This window comes from Penicillium hispanicum, assembly GCF_028827665.1.
Source record: "Penicillium hispanicum strain IBT 35686 chromosome Unknown utg000004l_segment0_segment0, whole genome shotgun sequence".
In the NCBI taxonomy this organism is placed as follows: domain Eukaryota; kingdom Fungi; phylum Ascomycota; class Eurotiomycetes; order Eurotiales; family Aspergillaceae; genus Penicillium; species Penicillium hispanicum.
In genome coordinates this window covers 2,750,476-2,777,271 of record NW_026623196.1, presented here as the reverse complement: position 1 = coordinate 2,777,271, position 26,796 = coordinate 2,750,476, and the positions used below count along the sequence as shown (strand labels likewise).

The following is a 26,796-nucleotide window of genomic DNA, read 5'->3' as shown; positions in this document are numbered from 1 at the left end:
CGCCGGAACAAGAGATCGGCGGCAGCCGAGGCTCAACTGGGCCGAGCGAGCTACATTTGACATGCCTGCCATAGTACGGAGTGAAGATGCAGCACAATGCGCCAGAATGAAGAAATGAAGAAATGCACTCTTGGTACAAAGTATGCTAGACTATAATACAGTTACAGTATTTATCTCATCGAATTTCATCATGCTTCTCGAGCCAGCGCCTGCTGGCATTCAGTCCACAGATAGGAGTAGTAGCTGGGAGAGCCCTCGTCTGCTCGGCTTTGAATATCAGGGTCTGCCACCAGCAGACAATGCATGATGGCAGTAACGATCGGACCTTGGAGCACAATCGGTGTCATTTCCCCGTGCATAATAGGAACCCAGGTAGAAAGGCAATCGCGTGCCCGTTGCTCCTCTCCGAGATCCGCGTGTAGTTGAAATAGCTGGGTATAGTCTTCTTGCGTACGACGAGCACCCTTCAAAGGCAGTTGTCGCCATATTCGCCAGAAACCATCATAGTCCTTGAACCGGAACTGGGTAAACATGAGCTGACGTGCCTCCTCTTCGTCGAAAGGAACCTCGGCGGCAGCCACAATTTTGGATAGCCGGGTAATCATCTGGCGCTGAGACGGGCTCCAGCTCTTACCAACTGGAGTCTGGAGATCTTCTTCGGCGCTTGATGTCGCCTGCTTGAGGGCCTCCGCTTCAGTGGTTGGAACTTCAGCCACCCGATAGAGCAAGTTAAAGACTTTGAAGTTGAGAATCGGTACGCCACGGAGGCTGAGACGTTCGAGAACCTGTAGCGCAAGCTCAACATCTTGCTCGGGGAGATATGAGGCAGCGCTGTCCGAGTGGTGCTGCACTTGTCGTGGCGCCAGAAGTGCAGTGACAATGTCAAAGCCGAGGTCGTCAGAGAAGTCGTAACCAGAACTCAGATATTCGTTGAACATGCTCAAAAGTGTGTCCTTGCTGTACTGCGAATGCTGCCGAGACACTGCAATTGAAAATAGTCTCAAGTGCAAAAGAGCGATTTCCTTCGTCGACATTTCCTTGGGGAAACTAGCGTACAACAATCGCAAGAAGAGAGTCGACTGGTTGTCGTCAGGGCCAGTGCCAAGTTCCGCCCGAGCACTCTCATGAGGGAGTCCAGCCAACATTGTGAGTAGAGATTCGGTGCTCATACCAATCCCAGGGGCTTTAGCAGTAGCAGGTGTGGCGTCTAACACATCAGCGAGCCCCGATAGGCTGGATATATGGCCTGACGTCGTGGAGCGATGCGCTGTGTGGATGCCTCTCCTCTGACCACGAGGGGTACTCATACTGCCGAGGGATGGCTGACTGTTTGCGGATGATTCGGTCTTTGAAGCTTCTTCCGAGCTGTTTCGAAACTTCTTCCGATCAGCGCGGTCCAAAGTATCCTGCCACAAACCATCCAGATCAATCTCTGCTCTCTTTTCTTCAGTGAAAATTTGAACCACGACGCTGACGCCCGTGTCAATCTGTCCGAAACCTTCGAAACCGAGGTCACTGAGCTCTGTTTTCGAGTTATTCTTATCCACCACGCCTGCATTGACACAGATCCAACCAGTGGTGATGCCATCATCCTTCTCGTCTATCATTGCACCGGCTTGACTAGCGGCACGTGCCCGTTTAGCCTTGCGACGAAGTTTGATCTTCAGCTCGTTGCGACCCAGAAGACCATCGGCGTAAGGTGAAAGCTTGTATTTGCTGCGCAACCAGCGACACAGGCGATCTGCGGAGACATTCAGATGTTTTACGCTACGGGCAGTCCCAATGATCATAATGACATTGGCGCCCAGCGCTGCAGGAACATCGAGCCCACGAAGGTCAAAAAGCTTCAATCCGTCCAGTCCAAGGTCTTTATATGCATGCTCGAGAAGGACTGGAAGCATTTCCGGCGAGTTCTCAGGAGTTTGTGGGATATAACCGTCGGTCATGGGGCGCTCCTCCGTGGCCAGTGGCCCTTCCTGCAAGTACCAGGGAACATGTGTAGATTCCGACACGGGGCCCTCTGGAGCCGACACATTTTCCTCCGCTGGTGAAAGGTGAATTTCTGGGTGATTTGAAATCGGGGGGCGATCGGATCGTGCTGGTCCTACCGCAGAGAAAGCTCGCGAGTTGACGCTGGGGCGAATAGTATAGACGTATCTAGGCATCGGCACCCCAGAGAAGGAGATAAATGATCGGAGGATCTCATGGCGACAGAATTGGCACACGGCCCCCCGTAACAGAGCTCTGCTCATGACGACGTGGGAATGCAAAGCGCAGGCGTTGAGCAGCGCAACGCGGAGTTCGGAGAACCGACGGCGTTTGATAGTGTTGGAATGAGTGTGTGGAGACTCGCATTAATAGTTTATCCATTCTAGGCCCCTAAATTGGCAGATTGGGCGTATGTATGTTAATAGTGACTCAGACTTCTCCTTGATTCCAATTGGTCGGGTCCCCTCCCTATTCTGACAGATAGCGCCAAGTGCAAACAGTGCAAATTCCTGACTCATCTGCGAAAAAAAGAATCAAGGCGGGGCAAAGAGTTACAAATCCGACCTTTTCAACTTCTATCTGTTACTCTTCGGATTTTCTTGGATTTGCATTCAAGTCCTTGATCCAAGATGTCGATGGATTTGGATGTCCCCGTCCCCATGTCGGGCCTCCAGCAGGAGCAGCCCGTCACCGCGACGTGAGTCCTTATCGGAATTATCTTTTAGGTCTGGGTTGGGATGCTAATTTGCTTGCGGTTGGCAGGATCCTATGCTGTAACTGTGGCGCACCCATCGATGGCACCACTGCTGCTGGAGCACTCTGCCAGGATTGCATAAAACTCACCGTTGATGTTTCTCAAGGGTACTTATACTCTATACTGGAGGAAGGACACATAGCGGCTAATAACTCTTTAGAATCCAAAGAGAAGGTGTACTCCACACTTGCAGGGACTGTGAGCGCTGGTTGCAACCCCCGAATAGCTGGGTTGTCGCGATGCCCGAATCAAAAGAGCTTCTGGCCGTCTGTTTGCGCAAGCTCCGTGGCTTGTCGAAAGTCCGAATTATCGACGCCAGCTTCATTTGGACCGAACCCCATTCTCGCCGCGTTAAGGTCAAGATCACAATCCAACAGGAGGCTTTCCAGGGAACAATCATCCAGCAGACGTTCGAGGTGGAATATGTTGTCGCGTATCAGCAGTGTCCGGATTGCAAAAAGTCCTTCACACACCACACCTGGCGCGCCTCAGTGCAAATCCGACAGGCCGTTTCGCATAAGCGATCCATGCTCCATCTTGAGCAGCTTATTCTCAAGAACGGCGCGCATAAGGATACGGTCAACATCAAGGAAGCAAAACACGGTTTGGATTTCTACTTTGCACAGCGAAATCATGCCGAAAAAATGATCGACTTTCTAAATTCGGTCTCTCCTTGCAAAACCAAGAAGTCACAGGAATTGATTTCTGAAGACATCCACACGAGTACGAAATCGTACAAGTTTAGTTTCTCGGTGCGTGCTTCCTACAAATCCCTTTAGAGGGCGCACTGGATGACTTATTGATTTTATCACTGACATATGATAAATAGGTTGAACTGGCGCCCATTTGCAAAGATGATTTGGTTGCTCTCCCGCTTAAACTGGCCCGCCAGTTAGGGAACATCTCACCCTTAACACTCTGTAACCGTATCGGGACATCTATCAACCTCATCGACCCTAATACACTTCAGACTGCCGATGTCGCGAATAATATCTACTGGCGCTCGCCATTCAAGAGTCTAGCGGATGTCGGCGAGCTTAAGGAGTTCATCATTATGGACATTGAGCCTCTTGGTCAGTCCAACGGCCGGTTTCACCTCGCCGAGGCCACTGTCGCGCGGGCCTCGGATCTAGGCTCCAACGACACTACCTACTTCTGCCGGACTCACCTTGGTGGTATCCTACATGTCGGCGACTCCGTACTCGGCTATCATCTAACTAAAACCATCTTCAACGACGAGAACTTCGAAGCTATCGAAGCAAGCAGCCAGTATGGCTCGACCATCCCAGACGTTGTTCTAGTCAAGAAGTTCTATGCCCGCAAGAAGAAGCCTAAGAACCGTGCTTGGCGTCTCAAGCGCATGGCTCGTGAATACGAGGATGAGGCCGCTGCTGGCCAACAGACCCGTCGCCAGGAGCAGGATCAGGACCGCCTGGAAGCCGACTTTGAAATGTTTTTGCGTGATGTTGAGGAAGACCAGGAGCTGCGGCAAACTCTGAATCTGTACAAGTCTCGCAACAAACCGGCTCAGGACCATGAGATGGATGAGGATAGTGAAACAGGGGATGAGGAAGTACCGAAGATCAACATGGATGAGCTGCTTGATGACTTTGACGAGCTGAATATGGATGACGAATGAGCTTTCTGCAGGTGATATCCTTGACGATCATGGTTGGCGTTTATGATTTTTTTTTCTTCTTTTTTTTCATGTTTGAAGCTCCGATGTGTCTTCGAAAACAAAAGTTCTGAATATACATAGAGAGGACATGTCGTCTGTGGTATGCAATATTGCGACGAATTCAAATCCCTTCAACCTGACAGGGACTGATAGGTATCTATCAAGAAATATAGAACGACGGAAAGAAAGTGTTAAAAGATCTTGCCCAACACCCTCTTCGCATCATCCCCAATCGCACCTTGATCCCTCTCCCCAACAACATCATTTTGGGTAAATCGCCGCCGCACTGGCGCAGGCTTCCTCGATTGAATATCATCCTCATCGCCATCTCCAGCATCCAGCTTCCGCTTTCTCTTCTCCTCGTTCTTCCTCGCCATGCCATCAGCGACACGGCCTGCCTCGACACCAGCCAAAAAGACCTTCTCCTCCTTCTTAGAGCGAGAATCTTCCATGCGTCTCTTTGCCTCCCTCTCGGAGCGCTCGCGTGATATTTGCTCCGTCAGGTCTTCCCAGCTATAGCCTTTCAGGTATTTCATGTTCCAGACGTCATCCGCGTAATAGCCTCGGCCGCCAATCGTACAAGCGTTGAGGGTCTCCGCCGCGATCTTCGCTGTCCTTTTTGAAGCAAATTCAATCCAGCCGTCCGCGAATCGTTTCCTTTTATTTGAGCGCCCCCGCGGGGCTGAGGTGCTTGGTACTAGCGGAGACAAAAATACCTTCGTGATGGGTCCGAACCCTCTTTTCTCAAGCATCGATTTCAATGACATTGCTAGAGACAGGTCAGCTAAAGATCCGAGGGCTTCAAAGAGTTTTCCGACTAACGCTTGAGGTAGGGCGGTAGAGTGGCCATGTACACGACGCCGGGCTTTGATTTCTTTCCTTTGGATTTGGTTTGGGATTTGGACTTGGATTTGGGTTGCACGGCGGTTGTGTCGAGGCGAGCGCTTTCTTTTTCTGTGGTGCCGGTTCGTGCTCTGTCGTGCTCCTTTTCTTCGACCTTCTCCTCCTCTTCCTCTTCGCCTTCAGACTCCTGTTCAGATGCTAGTCCGAAAAAGTCCTGTTCTGTCCGGCGCCGTTTCACCGCGCGGCCTTTGCTCTGTGCCTCTTTCTCGTCGGAGTCGTAGCCGCGGTCGCTGAGTTCGTCATCGCTGGCTGCATCAATGCCCAAAAAGTCGGTGTCTTTGCGACTGGCCATGTTGTAGGAACGGTAAAATGCAGAGCAGGAAAGAGTGGTTGGAAGAGTGACGAGATTGGAGTCTTCAGCTTTTTTTCCGGCGGATCAAGGTCCGTGCGTTCTCCGGGCCCCGATTACTTACTTCCATACTACTTCATACTGCTTGACAACTACTTGACAGGCACAGGAGTGCTGCTCGCATCTGTACGGTCGATTTTAATTGAGAAAAAAAAAAAGGAAAAACAAGAATAAAAGTTAGAGTACAATCTGTGTATCGGTAGTAGAATCCAACGCAATTAAGAATCTCCAGTTCTTTGCGGGCATCTCGCCCGACTTCTCGTCAGACAGGTCGTCAACATCGGATATCTCCCAGTCTCTCAACCTTCTGCTTTTCCATCCTTCTCTCTTCGGTCCTCCTCCCCGCGGTCTTAATTTTGTTGCATTGTAATAGGCCCGTGCAGAACTCCAATGTTCCACGGTGCATGTGACTGACTACACCGGTGTGTCCATGATACTACAAGGCGAGGGAACGATTCGATGATGGAAGAAAGTATATGCATATCTCCAAAGGATGTATCTCCACATGAGCCATCCCAGGCTCCTCTAATGCTGAAATCCGGGCAAAGCAGATATCCACGAAACGCCAACGGTGGGAATCACGAAACGATATAACGAGTCGCATCAGTAACATCGACAAATGTGCTCTATCGCAAAGCGCATATAAAGTGCGCAGCAAGTGAATAGTGGCAACATAGGAAAGTCAAAAGAGATAAATGGAAGCAAAAGCCTTGGTCTATATGCCCAGCGACCACTTCGCCCGCTCGTAGACGAAAAAGGCGGTTGCCGCCATTGGAATGACTTTGATGTATCCAATAGTCAGACCAACCCAGAAGCCGCGGAACCCTTTCTCGAGCCAGATCTTGTGACCCGTCTCGACGATGCCGAGGCGCTGGCCGCCACCAACTGCACCGCCGACCTGCATTCGTCGCCGGATCACTTCGAGAGGGTATGACGAAGTCTGGGAAACAATACCAGCCACTGCACCAGAGAATAGCTCGGCTGTAGCGGTGAGCTGGGGCCGTCGGGAGCCTTTTCGTGACGATTTTGATTCCTTCTCTGGGAGTGTGGTGTATCGTGCCACGGTGGGATGGCGAAGCCAATCGCCCACAGTGTCGTGAGTAAGGAAGGACACGCCGGCGTAGGGAAGCATGCCAAGTAATGTCGGACCAAAGCCGCGATAGAAGTTGGCGAGGCCGGAGCGTGGCACAACTTGGTTGACGGTAGAAGAGACGGCTTCGGTGGTAGCAACCGTGGTGGAGGGGGATTGCGATGAAAGCGCTGCAGAGCCCGTTGACGGCGGTGAGACGTGCTCGTGGTAGATCTGACGACATATATCCGCCAAGGATGATCGAGATGTTCGTTTTGTCTCGAAGGCCAGTCGTACTCGCACAAGCTCCAGGGGATATGTAAAGAACACGGACGTAATACCGGCCAAACTGCCGGATATCAAGCGGCGAAATGGGGTCTCTTTATCGTGGGAGGGGATCAGGAGAGCGCGAACCTGCTCGTAGGCTAGGAACTTAATGGCAGCGTAGGGGAATATACGAAGGAGTGTAGCCGAATGGCCCTTGAACAGGCCTCTGGCACCTTCATAGCGCTTGATGTCTCGAATCGCGGCCGCGAGACCAGCCCAGCTGCCGGTGTACTTGGCAAATTGGGGATTAGACGCTTGAAAGAGGATCTTGACGCGGTCAAGGGGTGCCACAACGGTTTTGCCCTGCGGGTGCAAAAAGACCAATAGTCAGCCAATGTTCATTTCGTGGGACATTGTCCTCAACCTCCGGGCACTTACAGCACAACCTGCCAATCCTCCTGCTAGCCCGCTGCGTAATACATAGTCTAGACTCCGTGTTTGTACGGCCTTATCCTGTCCGCCACCCTTATGGCCTTCTGCCGTCGTTTGGGAAATAGCTTGGCCGCTGGCGACACCTGTAATGGGCCCCGGCGACGATCGTGGGTGTGCGATCTCACTCATCTGAAAGTTGGGTTGCGGACTAGGCTCCGCGCTGGGGTGAGAAGGAGAGCGATGCTGTGAGAAGGCGACGTAATCAGATCGCGCATGGTCTGGAGCACCAGCTGACATGGGAGAAATGGGGAGAGGCACGATGTGCGGCCGAGGTATAGCGGAGGGTTCGGTCTGGGGAATAACGGTCTTCCCCCTCGTGATCACTCGGCGATAATCTGTAAGAAAAGTTTCGGGCTACCGGAGGATCTTCGGGATCCCGGTCGGGCCATGCAGGAGTCGCGCAGGACAAAAAACAACAAAGCTTGGGATAAAGAGGAAGATATTCCGAGTGGATTGGAGAGTTGTAGAAGACGAGAGAGCGCGAGATGTTCCCATCCAGCCCGGTGCTCTCTGACGTCGGTTTGTCAGACGGACTCGGCGTACGGGCTGACATGCCGATACCAGCCGCCGCCCGCATGTAACCGTCGCAATACGGTACTGTTACCCACGACGCACCCGAGTGGCGGTGCTTACATAAGGGCCGCAGCAAGTCCGAAAAGGCCGAATTGTCAGCGCGGCGCTGTCACGTGGAACTGAAGTCTGGCGAGTGCTTTCTATGTGCGTTTACATTCTCTATCTCCAATGGTCATGATCAAAACAGCCCCCGACTCCATCCCCTGCAAAATGCTCGGAATGTATACAAACCACCTGTCCTAGAAGATAGTACACCCAAACACGAATGAAGAAAAAGAAAGAAACAAATCGTTGGTCGCGTGAGCTATTAGAGACACTAAATCAGCCTCCTCGACCGCGCCGCGAGCCTCGCCGGCCTAGACCCCTGCCCCGAGTGGGTTTGCCGCCGCGAGTATCGTCAATGGCTCGCTTCGTGCGCTTAGCCGGGCGGTCCGGGTCAACGTGAAGGTGTCCATTCTCAGCCAGTGCCGTCGTATTTCTCCATCGAAGGCACCGGAGGTGGTGGTCCTGGGCATCGACATAAGTCTTGGTGCGTGTGGTGACGCGCTTGGTGGGCATCTCCTCAGACTCAGCTCGTTCACTGCGCTCAGCCAGATACGTCTGGCGATTCTTCATGTATTTGACGATGTAGTCCTGCTGCACCTGGAGCTCCTTCAGCAACTTGAACTCTCGGTTGCCGCGCGGGTCTAGCCACTCGATAAGCTGTTCGATTGTCTCCGGGTCCTCGTAGTATCCCCATTCTCGAGCGTTGGACACATGCGTCGGTCCCTCCTCAAGCTTCTTGCGCTCGGCTGGCGTCGTCTGGAAGTGCTTGTGGTACTGTTTGCGTTGCTCATCGGTCAAATCAAGGAAACCCGCGCGTTCCATGTCATCTGGGCCCTGGACCCAAAGACGGCCATTGGCGTAGTGCGCCTCAGCAGTTGAGCTCGTCGGCATCCCTTCGTGAGGCATCGCATTGCGCTCAAACCACCAATACCGATTGCAGAAACGATCCAGCCCCAGGCACCGTGTTCGTGGGCAGTCGGCCTCCCGGAGATCATTGTCTACCGTGTCAATCTGCTCTTGGAGCTTCGCGATCTTGGCCTTCTGTTCGTCGATTTTCTTCAGGACTCGTTGGTACTGTTTGGATCCTTTAGGCTGCTTAGCCAGCTGTTCTTTGCGGTCACGCTCCACCTCCTGCTTCCGCTTCCGTTCAAGAGCACGATCGACTCCGCCGCGTAATGAGCGTGGACGGGGAGTGTCCTCGTCTTCTGTATCGACAAACATTTCAGAGTCACCCTCGATACCCGTCATTTTCGAATCATCTAGACCCTCGAGCTCGGGGATGGGAGTTGGTGATTTCTCGGGTTTCTCTGATTTTTCGGGTTCCGGTTGAAGTGCCTTTCGTTCTTGGTGGAGCTGACGGAGCTCGCTCAGGCTAGTTTACTGATGTTAGCTTTGAAAGACCAATAAAACAGAAATGTCATGTTTACTTACGCTGTTTTCCGTGCCTTCTGATGTTCGATCTTCTCCTTGCGAAGCTCCGTCATCTGATTGCTGCATTCTTCCAAGTAGTTCCGGATCACTTTAGTTTCCAAGCTGAGCATGCAGATTATCTGCAGGGCTTTGACACGCAGGTTTATATCGAGTGTACGATATTGCTCCTGTGCAGTCGCCTGTGTAGGTTCTTCGTCAAGGGGTGCAAGGTGCTTGAGGATGTCGTTGCAGGTCTTCTCAGCACGAGGACGAACCGAGAGTTGATGCAGTAGGCCAATCATCACCAGCTCCCATCCGCCATTCCGAAAGTCACGCTTGCGGAGACGATCAATCCATCCATAGTCCTCGAACATCTCAGCAGCACGATGGATTTGTTCAACGGCGGGCTCGTTTTCGTCGATTTGGGCTTTAATGATCTCGGCCTCCTTCTTGGCCAGACTGCCCCGTGTGGTCATCCGTGTAGCTCTCTCCGCCTCCTCCTCGTCATCTTCTTCCTCTACCTCCTCCTCATTCTCTTCCCCATTTTCACCTTCGTCGGACTCATCGGAGTCTTCGACAGGGATATCGGGAAGAGAGATCTGAGCAGCACCATCCTCACTTTCAGAATGGACGAGCTTCTTCAGAATGGCGCAATGTATCTCCACGAACAGCTCGCAATTCATTTCCTCCGACGAAAAGCGCATGGCTTGAAGGAAATCATCAAATGTAAATGAATCCAGCTGGAATACTTCACTGTATACATTGAGAGTATCCCAGGTTTCAAGAAGCAACCCCACGGATTCAGGTTCCAGATCGTCTGGCAGGAGGTCCTCAGCTACCTCATCATCTGATTCGCCTACCATCAAAAACTTCAAAGTTGGACGGTGGTTCTTGGCACGTTTGGGAGCGAGCTCCAGGTCCTCGATAGGATACTTGATCGGCGGTGGCGAAGGTGGTCTCGACTCATTCTTCACAACCACAGAAGGCGGTGGCAGCATCTTCTTATCACCGACCTGCGGCGGTTTCGATGGACGGAGAGGATTTGAAGGTGCGAGAAAGGACGGGTTCCCGTTCAATGAGCGTTGGTACTCTTGATATTGCGCCTCTCTCGATTTTGCAAGATCTTGTGCTGACATCTTGGACTTCCCGCCTTTCATTGCTGGTTTCAATTCGGGCAGCTGCTGCGAGGAGAAAAAGCCGAAGAATCCATCTTGATCTGCTTTTTTCATGGCCTTCTTCTCAGCTACCTTTGCGCCGTACTGTAGATGTTTGGGGACTTCTGTCGAGATTTTATACTCCTCGGCGACCGACGGCTTCACCAACCAGGGCGCGCCGGTCCATGATTCTCGGGTGACATTATGTTTAATAAAGCCACGCAGCATGAGTTTTGTGAAAGATTTCCGGTCACGGGTGATGTGGTCTTGATCCAACAGGGCTTCTTCGTTGGGTCGGTCAGATATCTTAACCAGGTACCTAGCAAACGCTGGGGCTTTGATGGTCCCGTCGGCATAGAGCTGCTCGGCAAAGTTGGCCTTGTCGCGGATTGTGCCATGAAGCCTGCTGCTATCTTCCAACAATATGAGTACAGACTCCCCGGGGTAAAAGTCTTGTTTAAATTCCTGGTACGATTATTAGATTGTTTCCGCGTCAGAGAAGGCCTTGCTCTTACTTCATAAATCTCATCCACTGTGATGTAAACTAGTTAGTGAAGTCCTCATTTTGGACGGCGTAAGTGACGCACCCAGATTATCAACTCTCGATACAGTGGAGAATTGGATTCGGCGAAGAATCGGTTCTTTCAGCGCTTCCGGAAAGGTGTTGTTTACCTCACGCGACTCCTCCATCTAGGCTGAAAGTAAGTACCGCTGACGATGCAAAAGTCTTCTCTGTCCAGTGTGATCACATACCTCACTCCGCAACGCCTCGAAAAAGTTCAACCCGGAATGCCCGGTGATCTCGCAAATAAAGCGACGTTGCTTGTAAAAGTCCATCCGTTGCAAATATGGCTCGTAGCTTGTGAAGACCTCGTTGGTCTCTGGGATAACCCAGACCTGAAATTGAAATTGAAAGCGTTAACCGTAGGTCTCCTCTGTCGGGTACTGTGGTCAGGGCTGTACCTCGGAGCTGTCATCTTCAATTACGGGCCGTGGAAGGTATTGGACGGGCTTTCGTTTAAATAGAACCTAGGCAACAGCGTCAGTTGCCTCGTTCCAGCTTCGTAAGTTTGACTTCCGGCGGCCTCGACGGCCGTTCTCCTTCGGAGGCCTGTGATGAGTCGCATACCATTATCCTCTATAGATTGTGCGGACACGTGCCAGTCTACCGGAGACTACCACGTAAGAACTCGAACATGAACCGACTATGAGTACCTCGCAAAGGAGTCAGTGGACTGCAACGAATCAGGTGGACATAGACCATGCCATGGCCGTGTCGACTGAGGAAATAGTGGGGGGAGGGGGGGATGGAGGACATATGCTTAGAACTTCCAGAGATTGCAAGCGCTCGTGATCCTGGATCGCAACCTATGGAGATTCCAACACGACCAACCAGGGCCGGAGCAGAGGACGGAGGCCTTGACATGACTGCGGAGTCACGGACTTACCGAAGAAACGCGTCACTAATCAGCTGAAGGCAGCTCAAACAATTCCAAAAGTTGCCGCCCAGTGGTGGGTGTGGGATGGGGGACGCACCGGTCGCGTTGGGGGGAGGAATAATTGGAGGAAGAAAGCAGCGCAGCGTCGAGAGGTAAAAGGCCAGAAAGAGGAGGAAGCGGTAGATCAACCGCGAATCCGCGGCGGGCGCTGATTGGTGGAGACGAGGAGCAGGCGGGTAGTCAAAGCCCAGCAGAAAAACGCAGCTTTCCTCGGGACCCTCCTCGCCCTCCCTCTGCTTGGCCTCCCGCTGCTGGTGTCCACCCCCTTTCATTGCTGCCCCCAACATACCCGGTGTTTGCACTCGTTCGATTCGTCGTGAATTGGGCATTTCAGTTTATTTTCTCATTCCTTCACGATTCCAATTTTCTCGCATTCTGTCTCCAACATCAACCGGTCCCCCGGGCACGCCTATCAGACCACTAGGCTGAAATCGCAACAATGCCCGGCGAAAGTATCAAAAATAGCATATGCATCCACCACCATCTTTCTGAATGCTAGATGGTTCTGACGGCTGCTTTTATATACTCCCTTTCATCATCTGAGTGCCCGTTTAATCCTTGGACAAAGAATGTCCCAATCAGGCAACGAGGAACTTCTGTCTGCAAGATATTGGCCTGGTCAGAAGTGATCTTTTTTTGTTCCCCATTCACATATACATACGTAATCCTACTAAAACATTGTATATACTCTCAACCAATCAATATTCCTTTTTCAGATAATAAGCCCTGGCTGTGGGCATTGAGAATCTTTGGATAAGAACTAGTAGTCCCAGTCTTTCAGGCGAAGTTTTGCTCTCATCAAGGGTGATAAGATATCTGTTGGTAAGCCACGTATTTTTTTTCTCGTTTTTCTCGCCTATAATCCATTACTCTTCTCATATATTTCAATGGGATTCATCCCACCGGCAAGTTAATCGCAGGATTGCAAGGCTGAACTCAGTGTGCTATGGTATCCCCACTACAACGTGAGCATGTCCACAACGTACCACCCTGGCTCGTGAAGCCACATATCTGAGTCTATGAAGAGGAGTGATTCCAGGGTATCCACTCTATTCCAAATACAATGAATCAGTATACAATTTAATATACTCTCACAGTAAATATCACTAAAAATAATGAGTACTTAACCAGGCGGAAGCTTGATCGGACAATATTCTCTACGGGCCATTGAGACGGCTTGGTCTGCTTTACTAGTCTCCCAGGACATTGTTGAAGCTGTCGGGGTAGTCTTCAGCTCTATAGGTAGGGGTCAGGATTTGATATACCGTCTACCACCCTTTACAGAATTAGAGAACATCCATTGCTAACAACACTATCCTCGCTGGTATGACTCCCTTGAGTTCCTTCCTCTCCAGTAGACTCAAATCTAAGTTAGATCCAAGGCCATTTTTATGATGTTGGTCAGATAATCAGATGACAGTCCTTTTGTAATTTATCAGCCACATCAGAACTGTCGATCTGGAACTAGATAGATAATATAATTGACCAAAATTACCGTCTAATTGCCACTTGGCTATTCTAGGAGTGGAAATATGATGATTTTGCCATTTTAGAAAACAGGTTCTGGTGCCAAGGATACTTCCCTCAACAATGTTGTGGGTAGCCATTATATAAATATATATTACATTCGTGCGATCAGACCACTGTCATACCCAATTACCATGAAGAGGAAACAGACTTTCCATCAAGCCAAAATTCTAGTGTGCTTGCATCAAGGACAGAGGTATGCAATTTTCTATAAAAGGCATCACACACAATTGGTACCTAACTATCTTGTCGGCATCGTGCAGACGGCATGCTGCATGGATTCACGGGGGAAAGCTAGCCTGATTAGGCCTAGTTCCAAATAGACTCCGTGGGCTGGGTGGGTCTGGTCCACGTGGATAGCCAAACAATGCAAACCTGTTTACATCACCGCCTATTGTTTTTGACCGGGGTTCAACACGGTAGCATGGATAGGGGACAAGTGAGCGAAAGAATCTCGCTTTTACATAAAAAATGTAAAAATTTGTGAGATTTTGTGATCTACTGGTAGAGCTATGCAGTAAAGTAGACCACCATAAACCCAATCCAGCTCCCAACTACCCCGAGTGCGGAGTAACTGCTCATAAACATCAGGGGTAAGAACTGTAGCCGTTCAAACCCGAAGATAAGCTGATGGCCAAGGGAGCAGTACACTATCAAAGGGATGGAAATGGTCAGATATAAAAAAGAAAGTCGATCAAACACAAAGATACGCGGCCGTTCTGGAACTGGCGCGACCCGGTCAAAGACAAAGAGAAACAGAACCATCCAAAAAATAGTGTACACGGTCTTGAGGGGGAATTCGGCGGCTGTGAATAACAATGGGAAGAGTGAAACGTGACCCGCAACCGCAAGGGGCCGGAAAGCACTGAAGTAGCGGCGGTCCTTGAGGGCGATCAGGCTGAATGGGATGATAATTAAGAGGACAGCTTTCTCATGGACGTGCCATCCAAAAAGGAACGAGGCGTAGCCACAGAGAGTAATGGCTCCAACAAAGGTATCCCAATCAGGACGAACCCAGAGCTTCACCAAGGGGACCTTGACAGGTATGAGCAATTTACTGCGACAACATTTCAAATTAGAGAACATACCAGCTGAAAGATAAATGTCAGGAAGAAAGTCTGCTCCTTGGTGATTTCAGGAAGGATGGCAAAGGAGGTGTCTCCAATAAGCCCACGAGTGACGCTATTGAGTGCGTCTCGGTTGACAGAAAGTCCCAGACGTGGAGCAACTACAAATCATCAGCAAGACCCAGAAGCTCCTAGGAATGGACAAGACTCACATGGAATTAATGCTCTGTCGGTGAACGAGTACATCGCCCAGACATTGGGCGCCCAGTATGCATGACATAGACCACGCGAGAAAGGGAAGAGACGGTCCTTTAGTTGGAGTAGCTGGCCCCATTGCACAAACGGTCCAAAAGAAATCACGAAAACACCAACCACGCACACTCCGAGCTTGACAATATTTCCAAATCGCGGTCGCAAAACATTTTTAGGGTCAAGGCAGTAGGCGCGCAGCAGGTAGACAAAGTAAGCGAGGGAAAGATAGAGATAGATATGTTTCAGGCACAGAAGTGTGGCGAATAAGACGCCACTGTAGAGGAGAGTTGACTGCTTGCGGGCCAGGACAATCGAAAGGATCAGGATTCCGTAAAGGAAGCCATTATATTGAAAGTGAATATGGTCGATGATGAACAAGCCCGGAGAGAGGAGAATCGAGAGACTGGCAACGTGTGCAGCCTGCTTGTTTGCTAGGGGAACGGACTTGACAAATCTATAGCCAATTGCGATCAGCTCTTGTTATTAGCCCAAGAGGAACAAGTACATACCGACTCAGCGCATATACGAGGACCAGCTCGGTGATAATAACAGTGGCCCTCTGGAAGTAGATTGTCTGCCACGAGTCATATCCCAGGTTCTTAACCACTAGCATGGCTGGATCGACATATGCAGCCGCTTGCGACATGAGCCATTCGAAGACCGCGAAAAACGGGGGGTAGTCGAGCGTCCATTCGGAGGTTTTCTGGGAAGTGTTAGGTCCTATGATATGGAAATCCAAGGTGTCCAATAGGCACACCTCATAATACCATCCTTGGATCGGAAGGGAGTGGGTAATGGCGAGCCAATTGCGGTGGACCTCGAAGTCGGTCGACTTGCTGTACACAACGACACGGTTAGAATGAGTATTCCACCGAATCGTCCCTTCGGTATACCACACTTACTAGGCAGGGAAAAGCAGCACCTTCAGGGCGCCAGCGACAATGGCGCACTGCGCCAATGACGGGTACAATTCAGCCATTGGAGCTCGGGCACATGCTGAGGATCGCGTTGCGGGATGCGGGAAGCGAGAACCACGAACGATCAATGCAGCTCCTCCACATCGGGCATCACGTGCCTCGGTGCGGAGAACAAATCAGGAGAAGGCCAGGTATCAACTGTCAACGCCCGCGAATCCTCCCGCATGGACTTCACGGACGTCGGCGTCCGACACACGATTCTCAACAGTGTCCAACTTCGTCACTTCGTTGACTTTTCTCCCTCTGCGGCCGCCATTGCCAAGGAGGCTCGGGTCTGTGTGATCGCCATTGTCGTTGGGTGGATCACCACTCGCGTTGTTTCGAGTCTTTGCGATATTCCCCGACGCCCTTGCGATAACTGCGCCTCAATTCGCTCAAGACGGCCCGATACCGAATGATTGACATCAGCTGTGGTTATTTTCATTTGTGAAGTGGCTGTATATTGCATTGCTAGAGTGTGTTGACGGATCCCGAGCTTTCTCATCTAATATCCCACGAACTCTTGGGTTCGCCTGCCACAATGAGGACTTTCGCTGCCCTTGCATTATTTTCTGCTGGTGCCACAGCCCAGATCATTGAGAGTACAAGCTTCGGTTATGGTAAAACGTAAGTATCGATTGTCTTCGCATTCCTTCCCAAATCTAACCTTCGCTGGCCAGGATTTCTCCAACCCGAGACTCACTTCCGGGATGGACCCTTAGCGGCGAGAGCCATGATCCTCTTTTGGTGAGTTCATTCTGTCACCCAACCATTCTACAAGTCTAATGTTCAATTTAGTTGTCTGACAAGCTGATCTTAACACCACCTTATCCGGGGAATGCGCGGGGATCGGCTTGGGCGCAAAATCCGTATGTGACCCCTTCTAGACAAAAGACCGATGGGAAAAATACTGACTACTTACCAGTGTTACCCAGCCCGAATGGTCTGCCGAATTTCAATTCCGCGCTAGTGGCCCCGAAAGAGCCAGTGGCAACCTCCAATTATGGTACACGAAGGATGGTCAGACCAGAGTTGGCACTTCCAGCATATACACCGTGGGCGCGTTCGATGGGTTCGCCCTTGTTATCGATACACATGGCGGAAGGGTATGTCTAGCTCCCATGGAGGCCGCAAGCATGAGTTGACCAGTCCGCAGGGTGGAAGCGTTCGCGGATTTTTGAACGATGGAGCCACAGACTACAAAACCCACCGCAATGTCGATAGTCTTGCATTCGGTCACTGCGACTATTCTTACCGCAACCTGGGGCGACCCTCGGTGGTGAGGCTCAAGCACACTAACTCGCTCTTCGAAGTGACAGTGGACGATAAGGTGTGCTTCTCGACCAACAAGGTCGCTCTACCCGCCGGAAATAGTTTCGGTATTACTGCTGCCACACCCGAAAACCCTGATTCCTTCGAGATTTTCAAGTTCGTCCTCGAATCTGCCGCCGGCCAGACTATCCCATCGGACCAAGGCAGTACTCCTCAGCAACAAAATCAGCAACCTATGGAGAACCAGAAATTGCCGCCGCTGGACCAGCCACCAAACCCCATCACAGATGCGGGCATCACCGCTCAATTCGTTGACCTTGGAGGCCGCATCCAACTCCAGAACAAGGCCACCAATACTATCCTTCAGGACATGAAAGCGCAGGCCTCCAAAAGTGATGCTCGTCACGCGGAGATTCTCCAGAATACTGCCTCAAAGGACCAGATTGCTGCGCTCGAATCCCGCCTCCAGCGTATTGAGGCCTTGCTTCAGAACATCCAGCGAGACCTTGAGGGCAAGGACTACAGCGGCCGCTTCAACCAGCTCCATGATACTCTGCGGTCGTCACATCTCAGTTTGACCGAGAGCTTGAAGGGCCACTTGCTAAGCAGTAAGTTGAGGCCCAAACAACAAGATTACTTCAGATGCTAAATATCTTACTCTCACCAGCCATCACCGCCTCTACTCCACGCATGGGCCTCTTCATCTTCCTCATCATCGCATCCCAGGTCCTCCTTGCCGCATCGTACGTCATCTACAAGCGCCGCCGTGCCAACATGCCCAAGAAGTTCCTTTAAGCGCATCATCACAAATGCAGCAACGCTATCCCGGCCTGGATGAGCTGTCATGCTTTGTATACACCTTGCCACCTGCCTTTATGGGAATGAATGCTATTTTTCTTTCTTGCGTGTCGTTACATAGCTCTGATGTCCTTTTCTGTCCTGTCCTGTTCGGTGCCAGGCCTGTACGCTGTTTCGGGTCTTCATGTTCATGTAGAGTACGAATGTCACTGTTACGGAGATATCATCTTCTCGGGAGGCATTGCTAAGGATAATTTGATTGCAAAAAATGGATTGGAAATATCCGTTGATCCATGCTAATCGTACACTGATTCTTCGAGTCTGATGCGCCGTCCCATGCTCAAATGACCATTTCGCAAAGAAGCAAAAAATGAAAAACACAAAAGAACAAACCCGAGCGTTGAAAATGTGGAAACTAATCAAACAACTCGAAGAATCAAAATAAACCGTACAGCCACCGAGGTGGCGATCGCAAAAAAAAAAACCCCTGAAAATGGATGAAAGTATTCATCTCACTGTAAACGCCGTTGTGCATTGCTGTGTGCAGGATGACCCTGGTTATGTGCTGATGGAGAGGTTGAAAATGATTAAAGGGGTGGATAGGAAGGGGTGATTCTGGCAGAAAGGGGTTCGCCGGTGTCTCTGGCTGTCCCGTTGAAAAAGGAAATGGCATGGAAAGTTTGATGCGCGGCATCCTCACCAGGTGTACGGACAATTCGGAAGAATGTCCGCTCTCGGTCCTCACGGAGAGAGGATTAATCGGAATCCGTATGCTGGCGCTTCTGAGCCGGTTCTTCTTCGCCCGCCGGATCGGAGGACTCGGTGCGAGTGCGCTTTGTCTTTCGGGAGACTCTGGAGAGTGATGCTCGGGTTCGTGGAAGGGTGTCCGTGTCAGACTTGGAAGACCGGTTGGCTGAAGGTGCCTTGCGACGTCTAGAAGACTGGCGGGATGGAGAGGCGGCAAGGGACCGAGTGTTCAAGACAGGTGGTTCTTGTGCGTCAGAAGTGCCTTCTTCGGAATCGCCGATTTTGATGCTGGCAGCAACGGCAGGAGCAGCTTCTTCTTGCTGTGCTGCAGCAGCCACTTCGTCAGGTGTAGAGGCAGGTTCAGCGGCGTCAGATGAAATGACAGCCTGGTTCACGCCGACCGTAGATATAGGCGGGCCTCGAGAAAGGCTCAGGAGAGAAGCAGCGGCTTCGTATTGTTCGTCAGGAATAGTACCGCTTTGCATATTCTGCACAGCATCGTTGATGTTTTGCGCCAGACCGGCAGGAAGACCTTGAGCTGGGATAACAGCGGCAGAACTTGGGACGCCAATGCCAGCAAGAGCCTCCCTAGTTAACTGCTTCGCAATGGTGACAGCAGTCTCCGCGACACGCTTGAAATACTCGCGCTCACGGCGTTGGCTGTCTTCTCGAACAGCAGTGACGAAATTCAAGACGAGATCACCCGCAGGGAGACGGACCCTTTTCTCCCGCCACTCCTCGTCAAAGGTAGTCTCCGTGTGGTCGTCGGAAGCAAGGATATCGACATCAACTGCGACCGCACCCTTAGGACGCCGCACTCGGCGCTCATGCAAATGACCGTCAACCATCTTGGTAATGATCATATCATCGGGGCGGACATGGTTGGGGCACATCCAACCCGTGCGAGGATTGGGGGGGTTAGCAAGGGGAGGGTCGAGACAATCCAGGTGGAAGCGGCTGGGGCAGTAATCGCAACGAATGATCGGACGATCGCCTCCAGAAGATTTCCCACACCGGTTGCAGAGAATGACATGCCCGTTTTCCATCAGCTTCAGCAGATTGGGATCGTTGTAGGCAGGCGTAGGAACTGGCTGCTTCGGCGGCTTAGTCAGACGTGGCAGGTGGGGGACGGGGGTGTAATAGCGCTGGTTCTTCAGGTCGGTCGGGTTGAGCGGGTCGAACTGGATGCGCTCACCGACCCCGGCGAAGTATTCCTTGATATCAGTTGGTGGGGAGTACTCCGTCTTCTTCTTATGCTTGCCGTAGGCAATGGCAGTAGTGAAGGAGTTGCGAGCGTTGCACTTCGGACAGAACCACTCGCCCTTGGGAGGATTCTTGGGATCCATGGCCGGTCTCAAACATCTGAAATGGAATGCATTTTCACAAGTGTCGCAGCAAAGGAGCTCTCCACCGCCATCGCATTTGTAACAGTTGTCGATGTTCTCAGGTGGTTCGCTGTGGGTGAATGTTAGTATCGAGAAGAAAGAACCATGCTGAACAAAGGGGCCACATACATGGAATTGGGCATCTGCCGCCGGGGAAAGCCGGAGTCCCATTCGTTGACGCGGTCTGAATAGCAAGAGTTGGAGGCAGCCGAGTTGACCGAAATCGTAGTGTCGACGGAGAGCGATCGGCCACGGCTGGTAGACGGACGGGACCGCATTCTGCGCTCTTGCTCTTGCTGGCGTCGCTTCTCTTTTTCCTTCTGCTTCTGCTTCCGCCGCTCTTGCGGGGATCGTTGCGAGCGTGAAGCTGAAGGAGAAGCCGGAGCTTCCTCGTCGGAGTCATGGGTGTGAGATTGTTCGATAGCTTCTGGCTGGCCTCGCTGGGGCCGGAGGGAGCTGTCCATAGCCAACACGTTGTCAGGCTCCACCATCTTGGCAAGACGCGCTCGTTTTTCGCGGAGAGACTCCTCCATCGTGGGGTCTGCTTCCCAGTCGCGTCTGCGCTTGAAAGAGTTCTCGTTGACGCGGCATGGCTTCTTGGGCCGCTTGAGAGGAGCAGTGTTGGTTTTGCCACTGACAAAAGCCTCCTCAAGCTTGGGACCACTGGTGTCGCGATAGATGTCGGCAACCTTGAACGAACTCTGGCCAAGTGTTTCCGCTTCAAGGGATTTGGCGGATGACAAACTGGACTCGCTGCCCGAATCGTGACGGGCCAGCATCATGGCTTGGTGTTTCGTGTAGGTCTTGTACCATGCATTTGCAACACCGACGGAGTGGCGCAGCATGGTTCGCAAAGCAAGTTCAAGGTTGTGGTCAGTATCGTTGCGGCCGATGTTGTGGATGAGTGAGAGCTTGAAGTCATCACTGTCGATATCAGACCAAAAATGGACGAGGCTCAGGGCAACATCATCGTCGCCCAGATTGACAGAGTGCGAGATGGCATGCTCCACAACCTTCTTCAGTTGATGAACATCGTAGGTCTTGGACGGAGGATCAGGCAGTGAGTTCAGCACAGCGACGTAGTCGCGGCTGGCAACGTTCTCAGACTCAGAGGCCATGCCGTCAGCGAATGCTGTAGCTGGAGGGGTTTGGGTTTGGTGCAGGGGGGTTTCAAGATCTGGTGCGGTGAGATGAGTAGGAGGAGCGGTTAAAATAGGATCAGTCAAGACCTCATCTGCAGGAGTATCAAGCGGCGTATCCACAGGAGAAAGTGAATGATGAACAGTCTGAAGCCCAAGGGCTTCAGAAACAGGAGTTGCAAGGTTGGTGGTATCAATAGCATCGTCCACATCATTCACTACATCCTCTGAAGCCACCGTTTCACCAGTGCCTTTGAGATCTAGTGAATTCTCCACCCCACTGAAAGGTTCATCTTCATCATCAATGCGCGGGGCATCCGACAGTATTGTTTCCTCCGCGACAGGCGTGATCGGGATATCGGTCATGGGATCTTCAGAGTCGTCGGTGCGCGACGCCAGCTCCAAGTGGCGCTTCCGGACATCTTTGGGCGGAGGCGTCAAGCCAACGCTTTTATACTCCGCAACAGATGGGTACTGCCCGATCGGCTTCATGGTTTTGAGGATTTCGTTGTCCTGTGGCGTGCTGGTGGAATCGGCATCCGCCCAAGTCGGGCGCGCGCGTGCCAAGGGAGGCTCCTCCCATACAGTCTGGATGGTCTGCGCAACGGGTCCGTTCACGGGCGCATTGTCTATCTGCGCGAAATTGGCGCGTTTTCGACGCGGACTTTTTTGCTGGGGCTGGTGAGGCTTCGCGGTTTCAGCGGGTTGAGAATTAGGCCGGCGGACGGAGGATCGAGTAAAGTACCGCATCGCGGGAGGCGGAAGCGGCCTGGCTAGGGTTAGCGCCACGCGCAATGAACCCTAACTCCCTACTTTGTCACTTACACGTCGGCGTTCTCTGCAAGGATTTCTATTGATATAAGCTGTCAGTTTGAGATCAGTTTAATTTGAAAATTGACAGAAATCAGAGGTTTTTATACCAAAGAGGTCTCTTGGGCTATATTGAAGTCTCGAGTCAGAGATGGGCTTCAATGCATCCGAAGGTTTCTTGAATGTCATAGAAAGTGCACTGTCGTCTCCCTGAATTGAGAGGAAAGAAACTGAGGGAATTCAGAGGATTCTGGGTTCAACGCTGATGGATTGGTATAGATAAGGACAGAAAAGAAAGTACCACGGGAATAGAGAGGAACGACGAAGTCTGATAGTATATTCAAGCCGCAAAGTGAAGCAGAAAGAAGCATTAGACATTTTATCATTGCTGCTTTACGTCTAATTTAACTTCAGTTTGTCTGTATTGCGATACACTAGACAGCATGGGCCGTTGGAGGGTAGGCCGAGGCTTGTGGAACAAGGTGGTTAGCTCTTTGCTCAAGAATCTTAGGCAACGAAGGACAAGCGCGGCAGTAAATTGGTAAAGCTGTCAAAAGTGTATCCGAAGATTTATTGCACGAAATCACTTCGGGTGCATTCTATAGAAGCTCTGGAAGGTCGACTCTAAAATTGCTCAGCCCGAGAGACGATGGGGTTCAAATGGGCAAGAAGATACTATCCATATACGATATAAGGTGGGTAGAACTACACATGCCTCGGTATCCGGCTCGATCATGACCTCCAATGAATGGACTCAAAACGTCTCCATTTGGCTTATGGCTTTCTGTTCTCGCCGTTAATTACATGGCAGACATGCCAGACAGAAAGTCTCCAAATGCTTTGGCTTGCAACATCGCCGATTCGATCGGTATATACTGAAATTCTCAATGAATGACATTGCCAATTCTCTCCACACCCACACGAAATCAATCGTCACCTACTTTTCTTTTTTATTTTAATTGCAGGAAATTCGTATCGTCCGATGGGAACTTCGTCATGGATATCTTTTTTTTTCTCCTATTGTCGTTTGCAGATCGAAAGGGTTGTCCAGCATTAGATCAGAGTTGTAATGCACAGAAGACAGCAGCGCTAGCGTCGATGCATTTACTTTTCACCGCCAGTGGTCTTCTTCTTGTTCTTGTTCTTCTTGTTGCCAGTAGAGCGGGCCAGGGGCTGCTCGAGGATCTTCAAGATCTCCTCATCCTCGATCTTCTTGTCGGTCTTGAATTGGGTCAGATCGGGGGCGTTGGGGGCAGCAAGCTTGGTGATGCCGTTCTTGGTGATAGCTTCAAGACAAGGTTAGTAATGTTTCAAGACCCCAGCTTTATATGATATCACAATTCTTACCAATAGTGGTCAGAAGACGGGAAACAGGAAGGTTGTCAGCGCCACCAGCGGGCTCGTACTGGCGCAGAACACCGCCACGAACACACTCGAGAACACCGACCTTGGCGGCCTTCTCGTCGTCAAGCTGGCGCAAGCTGAAGGGGAAAGTGCCGAACTTCTTGACAACCTCGGATAGAGTCTGACGGGAGCTGGGACGCTTGAGGATGTAGGTGGTGGTGGTACGACGGTGCAGGGTCGCACGGTGGTCGAGGTTCTTGACCTTCCCGGATCCCAAGCTGAGACCGACCTCAACACCCCAGACTTCACCGACTTCGGGGACACCATCACCGCGAACACCGTCGCTCGGAGTCAAGATGATCTTCTTGTTACCCTCAATTTCATTGCGGTCAAACAGCCAGCTGGTGGTGTTCTCGACGACGTTGCAGTCGTACGCCTTGGCAACCTTCTCCAAAAGAGCGGAGATGTGGGCCTGGGTAGGAGGTTTCTGGGCCTGGGCCTTCTGCTTCTCCTCGTCGGTACCCTGGGCCAGAAGACCGGGAGGAACCATAAGACGCAGCAGAAGCTCGTTGGCGTAGTGGGTAGCAACAATAAGGTCGGCTTCGCGGCCAGTAACAACATCCTTCGCGGAGTCCTTCTTGGCGATCACAACCATATCGCAGACAATGGTTCCGAAACCATCAATCTGAGCACCCAGCTGGATCTTGATAACTTCACCGGCCTTGAGGGTGGTCTCAGCCTCGGCGGCATCGGACACCAGAGGAGTGTAGGGGGTCACATAAGAGCTAGGCGAGATGGTAGTGGGGTGCGAGATACCTTTGGAGGCGTTGATTTAGTATGCATTGCAAATAAACAGCTCGATTCAGATGGGAATAGACCAACCCTTAGCAATCTTCTTGCCCTTGTAAACCTTCGCGATTTCCTCGTCGAGCAGTTTGTCACCTTTCTGGCAGATCTCGACAATCTTCTCACCCTCCAGGCACAGAGCTGCAGAAACATGTTAGGATGCATGAAGAAGTGGCAGAGAGGAGCGCAACGTACCACCGACGGCCTCAAGCACTTTGTGCGAAATACCTGCGGCGGTCTTGTACTTGGTCAAGGTGTCAGGGTTGTTGAGGGTGTAGTCTACGGGAAAACAGGATCAATCAGTTTGCGAAATGGTCCGATGTATAGGTGGTTTTGTTCACGACCCCCGCGAAGCTCAAGACATTGTCGGCCGTCATGCCCACAAACGTCAGAGCTTTCGCGGGAGCAGCACGGCGGTTTACATACCAACCTCGGGAACTTGGGTCTCCGCCATTGTGAGATAAATTGGCCTCGCAGGTGATGCAAGGAGGAAAATAAGATGGGTTGGTTTGACAGCAGATCCTAAATCCGCGAGGAGCTGGAGAGGAATGGATCAAGAGCAAGTCGTGTGCAGCGAACGAGCGTTTAGCGGTGGTGGGGGAGCGACTCGAAGGCCTGATGATTCAGGCCACCAGATTGCCAGGTTAGGGTTACGGCCGGCAAAGACGTCATTCAAGCAACGCCGAGTGTCTGACTTCACCTAAATACAAAGCACCAAGCACCAAGCACCAAGCACCGGGCAACAGCAGTGAACCCTGCTTTGCAGAGATGTGAGAAATTGCCGGTTCGTGTGGATTCCGGAGATTTGTGAACCCAGGAAGCAGGGATCGCCCAGGACCTCCGATCACTCCGCCGCTTTTCTTCTCCGGCCTCAAGTTCCTCTCTTCCCCATGGGTTTCTTCCCTTTTTTCAACAGCCCCGAAGACCAGTTAGCTCTATTCAGTTTATGTATGAGCGTGGTATAGGATGAGACCGGCACCAGACTTTCGGTCCGTGTGCCGACCCGTAACATGCACTATGCCACATTTTCCTCATTCCAAGGGGAAGGATTGTGGGCTGGGCGCGGATAATCGCTACTGAATGAGCACCAAGATGATGTGCACTACAGTTGAGGTCATTCATCTGCCTGTGGGATGCTCTTCACCAACGACTCCTGAATACGTGAGCGGGCTTGAACTCAAGGACAAGTTCCTCGGTCCATAAATCGGCGTATGTTGGCGTCGGTCAAGATGGCCAGCAAGCCGGCGAATAGTCACTTACCTTCTACCGATTGTCGGTTTGGAACCCGCAGTGCTGGGAAACCGAGAGGCTGTCCAAAACTTGTCTGAGCCTTCCAAAGGCTGGGACGCGGCTCCTATCGGCATTGTGACCACCGCCATCTTTATCCACTGAATGAGCGGCGATACCATTCTTGTCATGAACACGCACCTGGATGACCAGGGGCCCCGGTCCCGGTTGGAGGCCGCGTGCATTATTGACACCAAGGATCGAGGATATCACGCATAGAAGCATCAGGGTCTAATTTCGGGGGCATTCTTGGCTGGGGACTCGAGTGACGAGGAGAATCAGGAGGCTTACTTTGAATTGACTACCTAGGTAAATGGGGCAAGTTGCGTGATACCTACATGGAAGTCGATTCATTGTGGCGTCGACTGCATAGAAGGAGGGTTCGACCATCACATCTCCGAGATATTGTCAGATACCTGGTTACACTCTCATGGCGGTGCTTAGTTTCAATGCCCTACCTCGGTCAGTACTATACATAGCTGACTTTCTTGGAGGTATCCAGCGAGCTATCCGAATGTGAAGCTTGGTTGTAGTATCTCCGGCTCATAAATTAAATATCGCACAGGTAGGCTTTTTGAAATCGATGTCAAGGATTCGGTTGGGAAGTACACATCATAAATAACAGCGAGAAGATAGTGGCCTGATTCTACAGGCGGATTTCGCCAATTTTCAGGCATCAAACCTGCGATCGCACGGGATCACATGACTCTCGCATGCCGTCTAATCAGCCCAGGCACGAGTGTCCCAACCAGCATAGAACTCCAGAGGTAAAGTCCAGAGTGACTGTAGATAGTTTTCCGGATAATTGGAAATCGCATTTTGTAGTCGTAGGGGGTTGTGGGAGCGGAAGGGGCATTGGAGTCTTGTCTCGCTTTTGCCCGGGAGCGGACATCTCGTAATCCTCTCTCCTTTGACCTGCACTTCTTACATCTCCGCGGTCTGAGGAACCAACTACCATCGCCTCAACATCAGCGCATCGCAACGCCTCGTGAGAAACGGATTTTGTGACTGCGCGTAGAGTCGGGGGTCAGCCGACCTGATCACGTCCCGAGACCCATCGGATTCTGCTCTGGTCTTGCCTGTGCCCGGTGAAGAGAGTGAGAGAAAGAGCGCGATCGGCCTCCACCCCCCTTTGGCTCCGGTATGTATTCCTTCACTTCCAACCTGACCTGCTTTTGCTTCCC

At 51.5% G+C, this 26,796-nt stretch overlaps 10 protein-coding genes across 10 annotated transcripts; 3 read left to right on the top strand and 7 right to left on the bottom strand.

Annotated features, from left to right (window-relative positions):
- Positions 1-188: 188 nt before the first annotated feature.
- Positions 189-2,165, bottom strand: N7459_004819 (RsfS/YbeB/iojap family protein; the record flags this gene model as incomplete). Its single annotated transcript, XM_056944003.1, has 1 exon — positions 189-2,165. The coding sequence occupies one exon, from the start codon at positions 2,163-2,165 to the stop codon at positions 189-191; it is 1,977 nt and encodes a 658-aa protein (XP_056800886.1).
- Positions 2,166-2,618: 453 nt separating this feature from the next.
- N7459_004818 (ribosome-binding protein NMD3) lies at positions 2,619-4,382 on the top strand (the record flags this gene model as incomplete). Its single annotated transcript, XM_056944002.1, has 4 exons — positions 2,619-2,686; positions 2,752-2,850; positions 2,904-3,495; positions 3,573-4,382. 4 exons carry the CDS (start codon positions 2,619-2,621, stop codon positions 4,380-4,382), a joined length of 1,569 nt encoding a protein of 522 aa, XP_056800885.1.
- A 230-nt stretch (positions 4,383-4,612) lies between these two features.
- On the bottom strand, positions 4,613-5,616 carry N7459_004817 (RNA-binding ATPase activator ESF2; the record flags this gene model as incomplete). Its single annotated transcript, XM_056944001.1, has 2 exons — positions 4,613-5,190; positions 5,244-5,616. 2 exons carry the CDS (start codon positions 5,614-5,616, stop codon positions 4,613-4,615), a joined length of 951 nt encoding a protein of 316 aa, XP_056800884.1.
- Positions 5,617-6,388: 772 nt separating this feature from the next.
- Positions 6,389-7,738, bottom strand: N7459_004816 (coenzyme A transporter; the record flags this gene model as incomplete). Its single annotated transcript, XM_056944000.1, has 2 exons — positions 6,389-7,372; positions 7,448-7,738. The coding sequence occupies 2 exons, from the start codon at positions 7,736-7,738 to the stop codon at positions 6,389-6,391; spliced, it is 1,275 nt and encodes a 424-aa protein (XP_056800883.1).
- A 657-nt stretch (positions 7,739-8,395) lies between these two features.
- N7459_004815 (uncharacterized protein) lies at positions 8,396-11,815 on the bottom strand (the record flags this gene model as incomplete). The annotated part of the gene is made up of 7 exons (XM_056943999.1): positions 8,396-9,491; positions 9,551-11,148; positions 11,199-11,215; positions 11,271-11,373; positions 11,437-11,580; positions 11,647-11,712; positions 11,813-11,815. The coding sequence occupies 7 exons, from the start codon at positions 11,813-11,815 to the stop codon at positions 8,396-8,398; spliced, it is 3,027 nt and encodes a 1,008-aa protein (XP_056800882.1).
- A 2,404-nt stretch (positions 11,816-14,219) lies between these two features.
- On the bottom strand, positions 14,220-16,007 carry N7459_004814 (dolichyl-P-Glc:Glc1Man(9)GlcNAc(2)-PP-dolichol alpha-1,3-glucosyltransferase ALG8; the record flags this gene model as incomplete). The annotated part of the gene is made up of 6 exons (XM_056943998.1): positions 14,220-14,744; positions 14,798-14,937; positions 14,989-15,482; positions 15,538-15,731; positions 15,786-15,864; positions 15,931-16,007. 6 exons carry the CDS (start codon positions 16,005-16,007, stop codon positions 14,220-14,222), a joined length of 1,509 nt encoding a protein of 502 aa, XP_056800881.1.
- Positions 16,008-16,169: 162 nt separating this feature from the next.
- On the top strand, positions 16,170-18,051 carry N7459_004813 (uncharacterized protein; the record flags this gene model as incomplete). The annotated part of the gene is made up of 7 exons (XM_056943997.1): positions 16,170-16,277; positions 16,460-16,611; positions 16,665-16,731; positions 16,783-16,853; positions 16,910-17,090; positions 17,141-17,864; positions 17,924-18,051. The coding sequence occupies 7 exons, from the start codon at positions 16,170-16,172 to the stop codon at positions 18,049-18,051; spliced, it is 1,431 nt and encodes a 476-aa protein (XP_056800880.1).
- A 758-nt stretch (positions 18,052-18,809) lies between these two features.
- Positions 18,810-22,075, bottom strand: N7459_004812 (putative PHD finger domain protein; the record flags this gene model as incomplete). Its single annotated transcript, XM_056943996.1, has 2 exons — positions 18,810-20,256; positions 20,316-22,075. 2 exons carry the CDS (start codon positions 22,073-22,075, stop codon positions 18,810-18,812), a joined length of 3,207 nt encoding a protein of 1,068 aa, XP_056800879.1.
- A 1,164-nt stretch (positions 22,076-23,239) lies between these two features.
- On the bottom strand, positions 23,240-24,779 carry N7459_004811 (curved DNA-binding protein (42 kDa protein); the record flags this gene model as incomplete). Its single annotated transcript, XM_056943995.1, has 5 exons — positions 23,240-23,421; positions 23,483-24,295; positions 24,362-24,466; positions 24,521-24,604; positions 24,752-24,779. 5 exons carry the CDS (start codon positions 24,777-24,779, stop codon positions 23,240-23,242), a joined length of 1,212 nt encoding a protein of 403 aa, XP_056800878.1.
- A 626-nt stretch (positions 24,780-25,405) lies between these two features.
- On the top strand, positions 25,406-25,717 carry N7459_004810 (uncharacterized protein; the record flags this gene model as incomplete). Its single annotated transcript, XM_056943994.1, has 2 exons — positions 25,406-25,520; positions 25,563-25,717. The coding sequence occupies 2 exons, from the start codon at positions 25,406-25,408 to the stop codon at positions 25,715-25,717; spliced, it is 270 nt and encodes an 89-aa protein (XP_056800877.1).
- Positions 25,718-26,796: the final 1,079 nt, after the last annotated feature.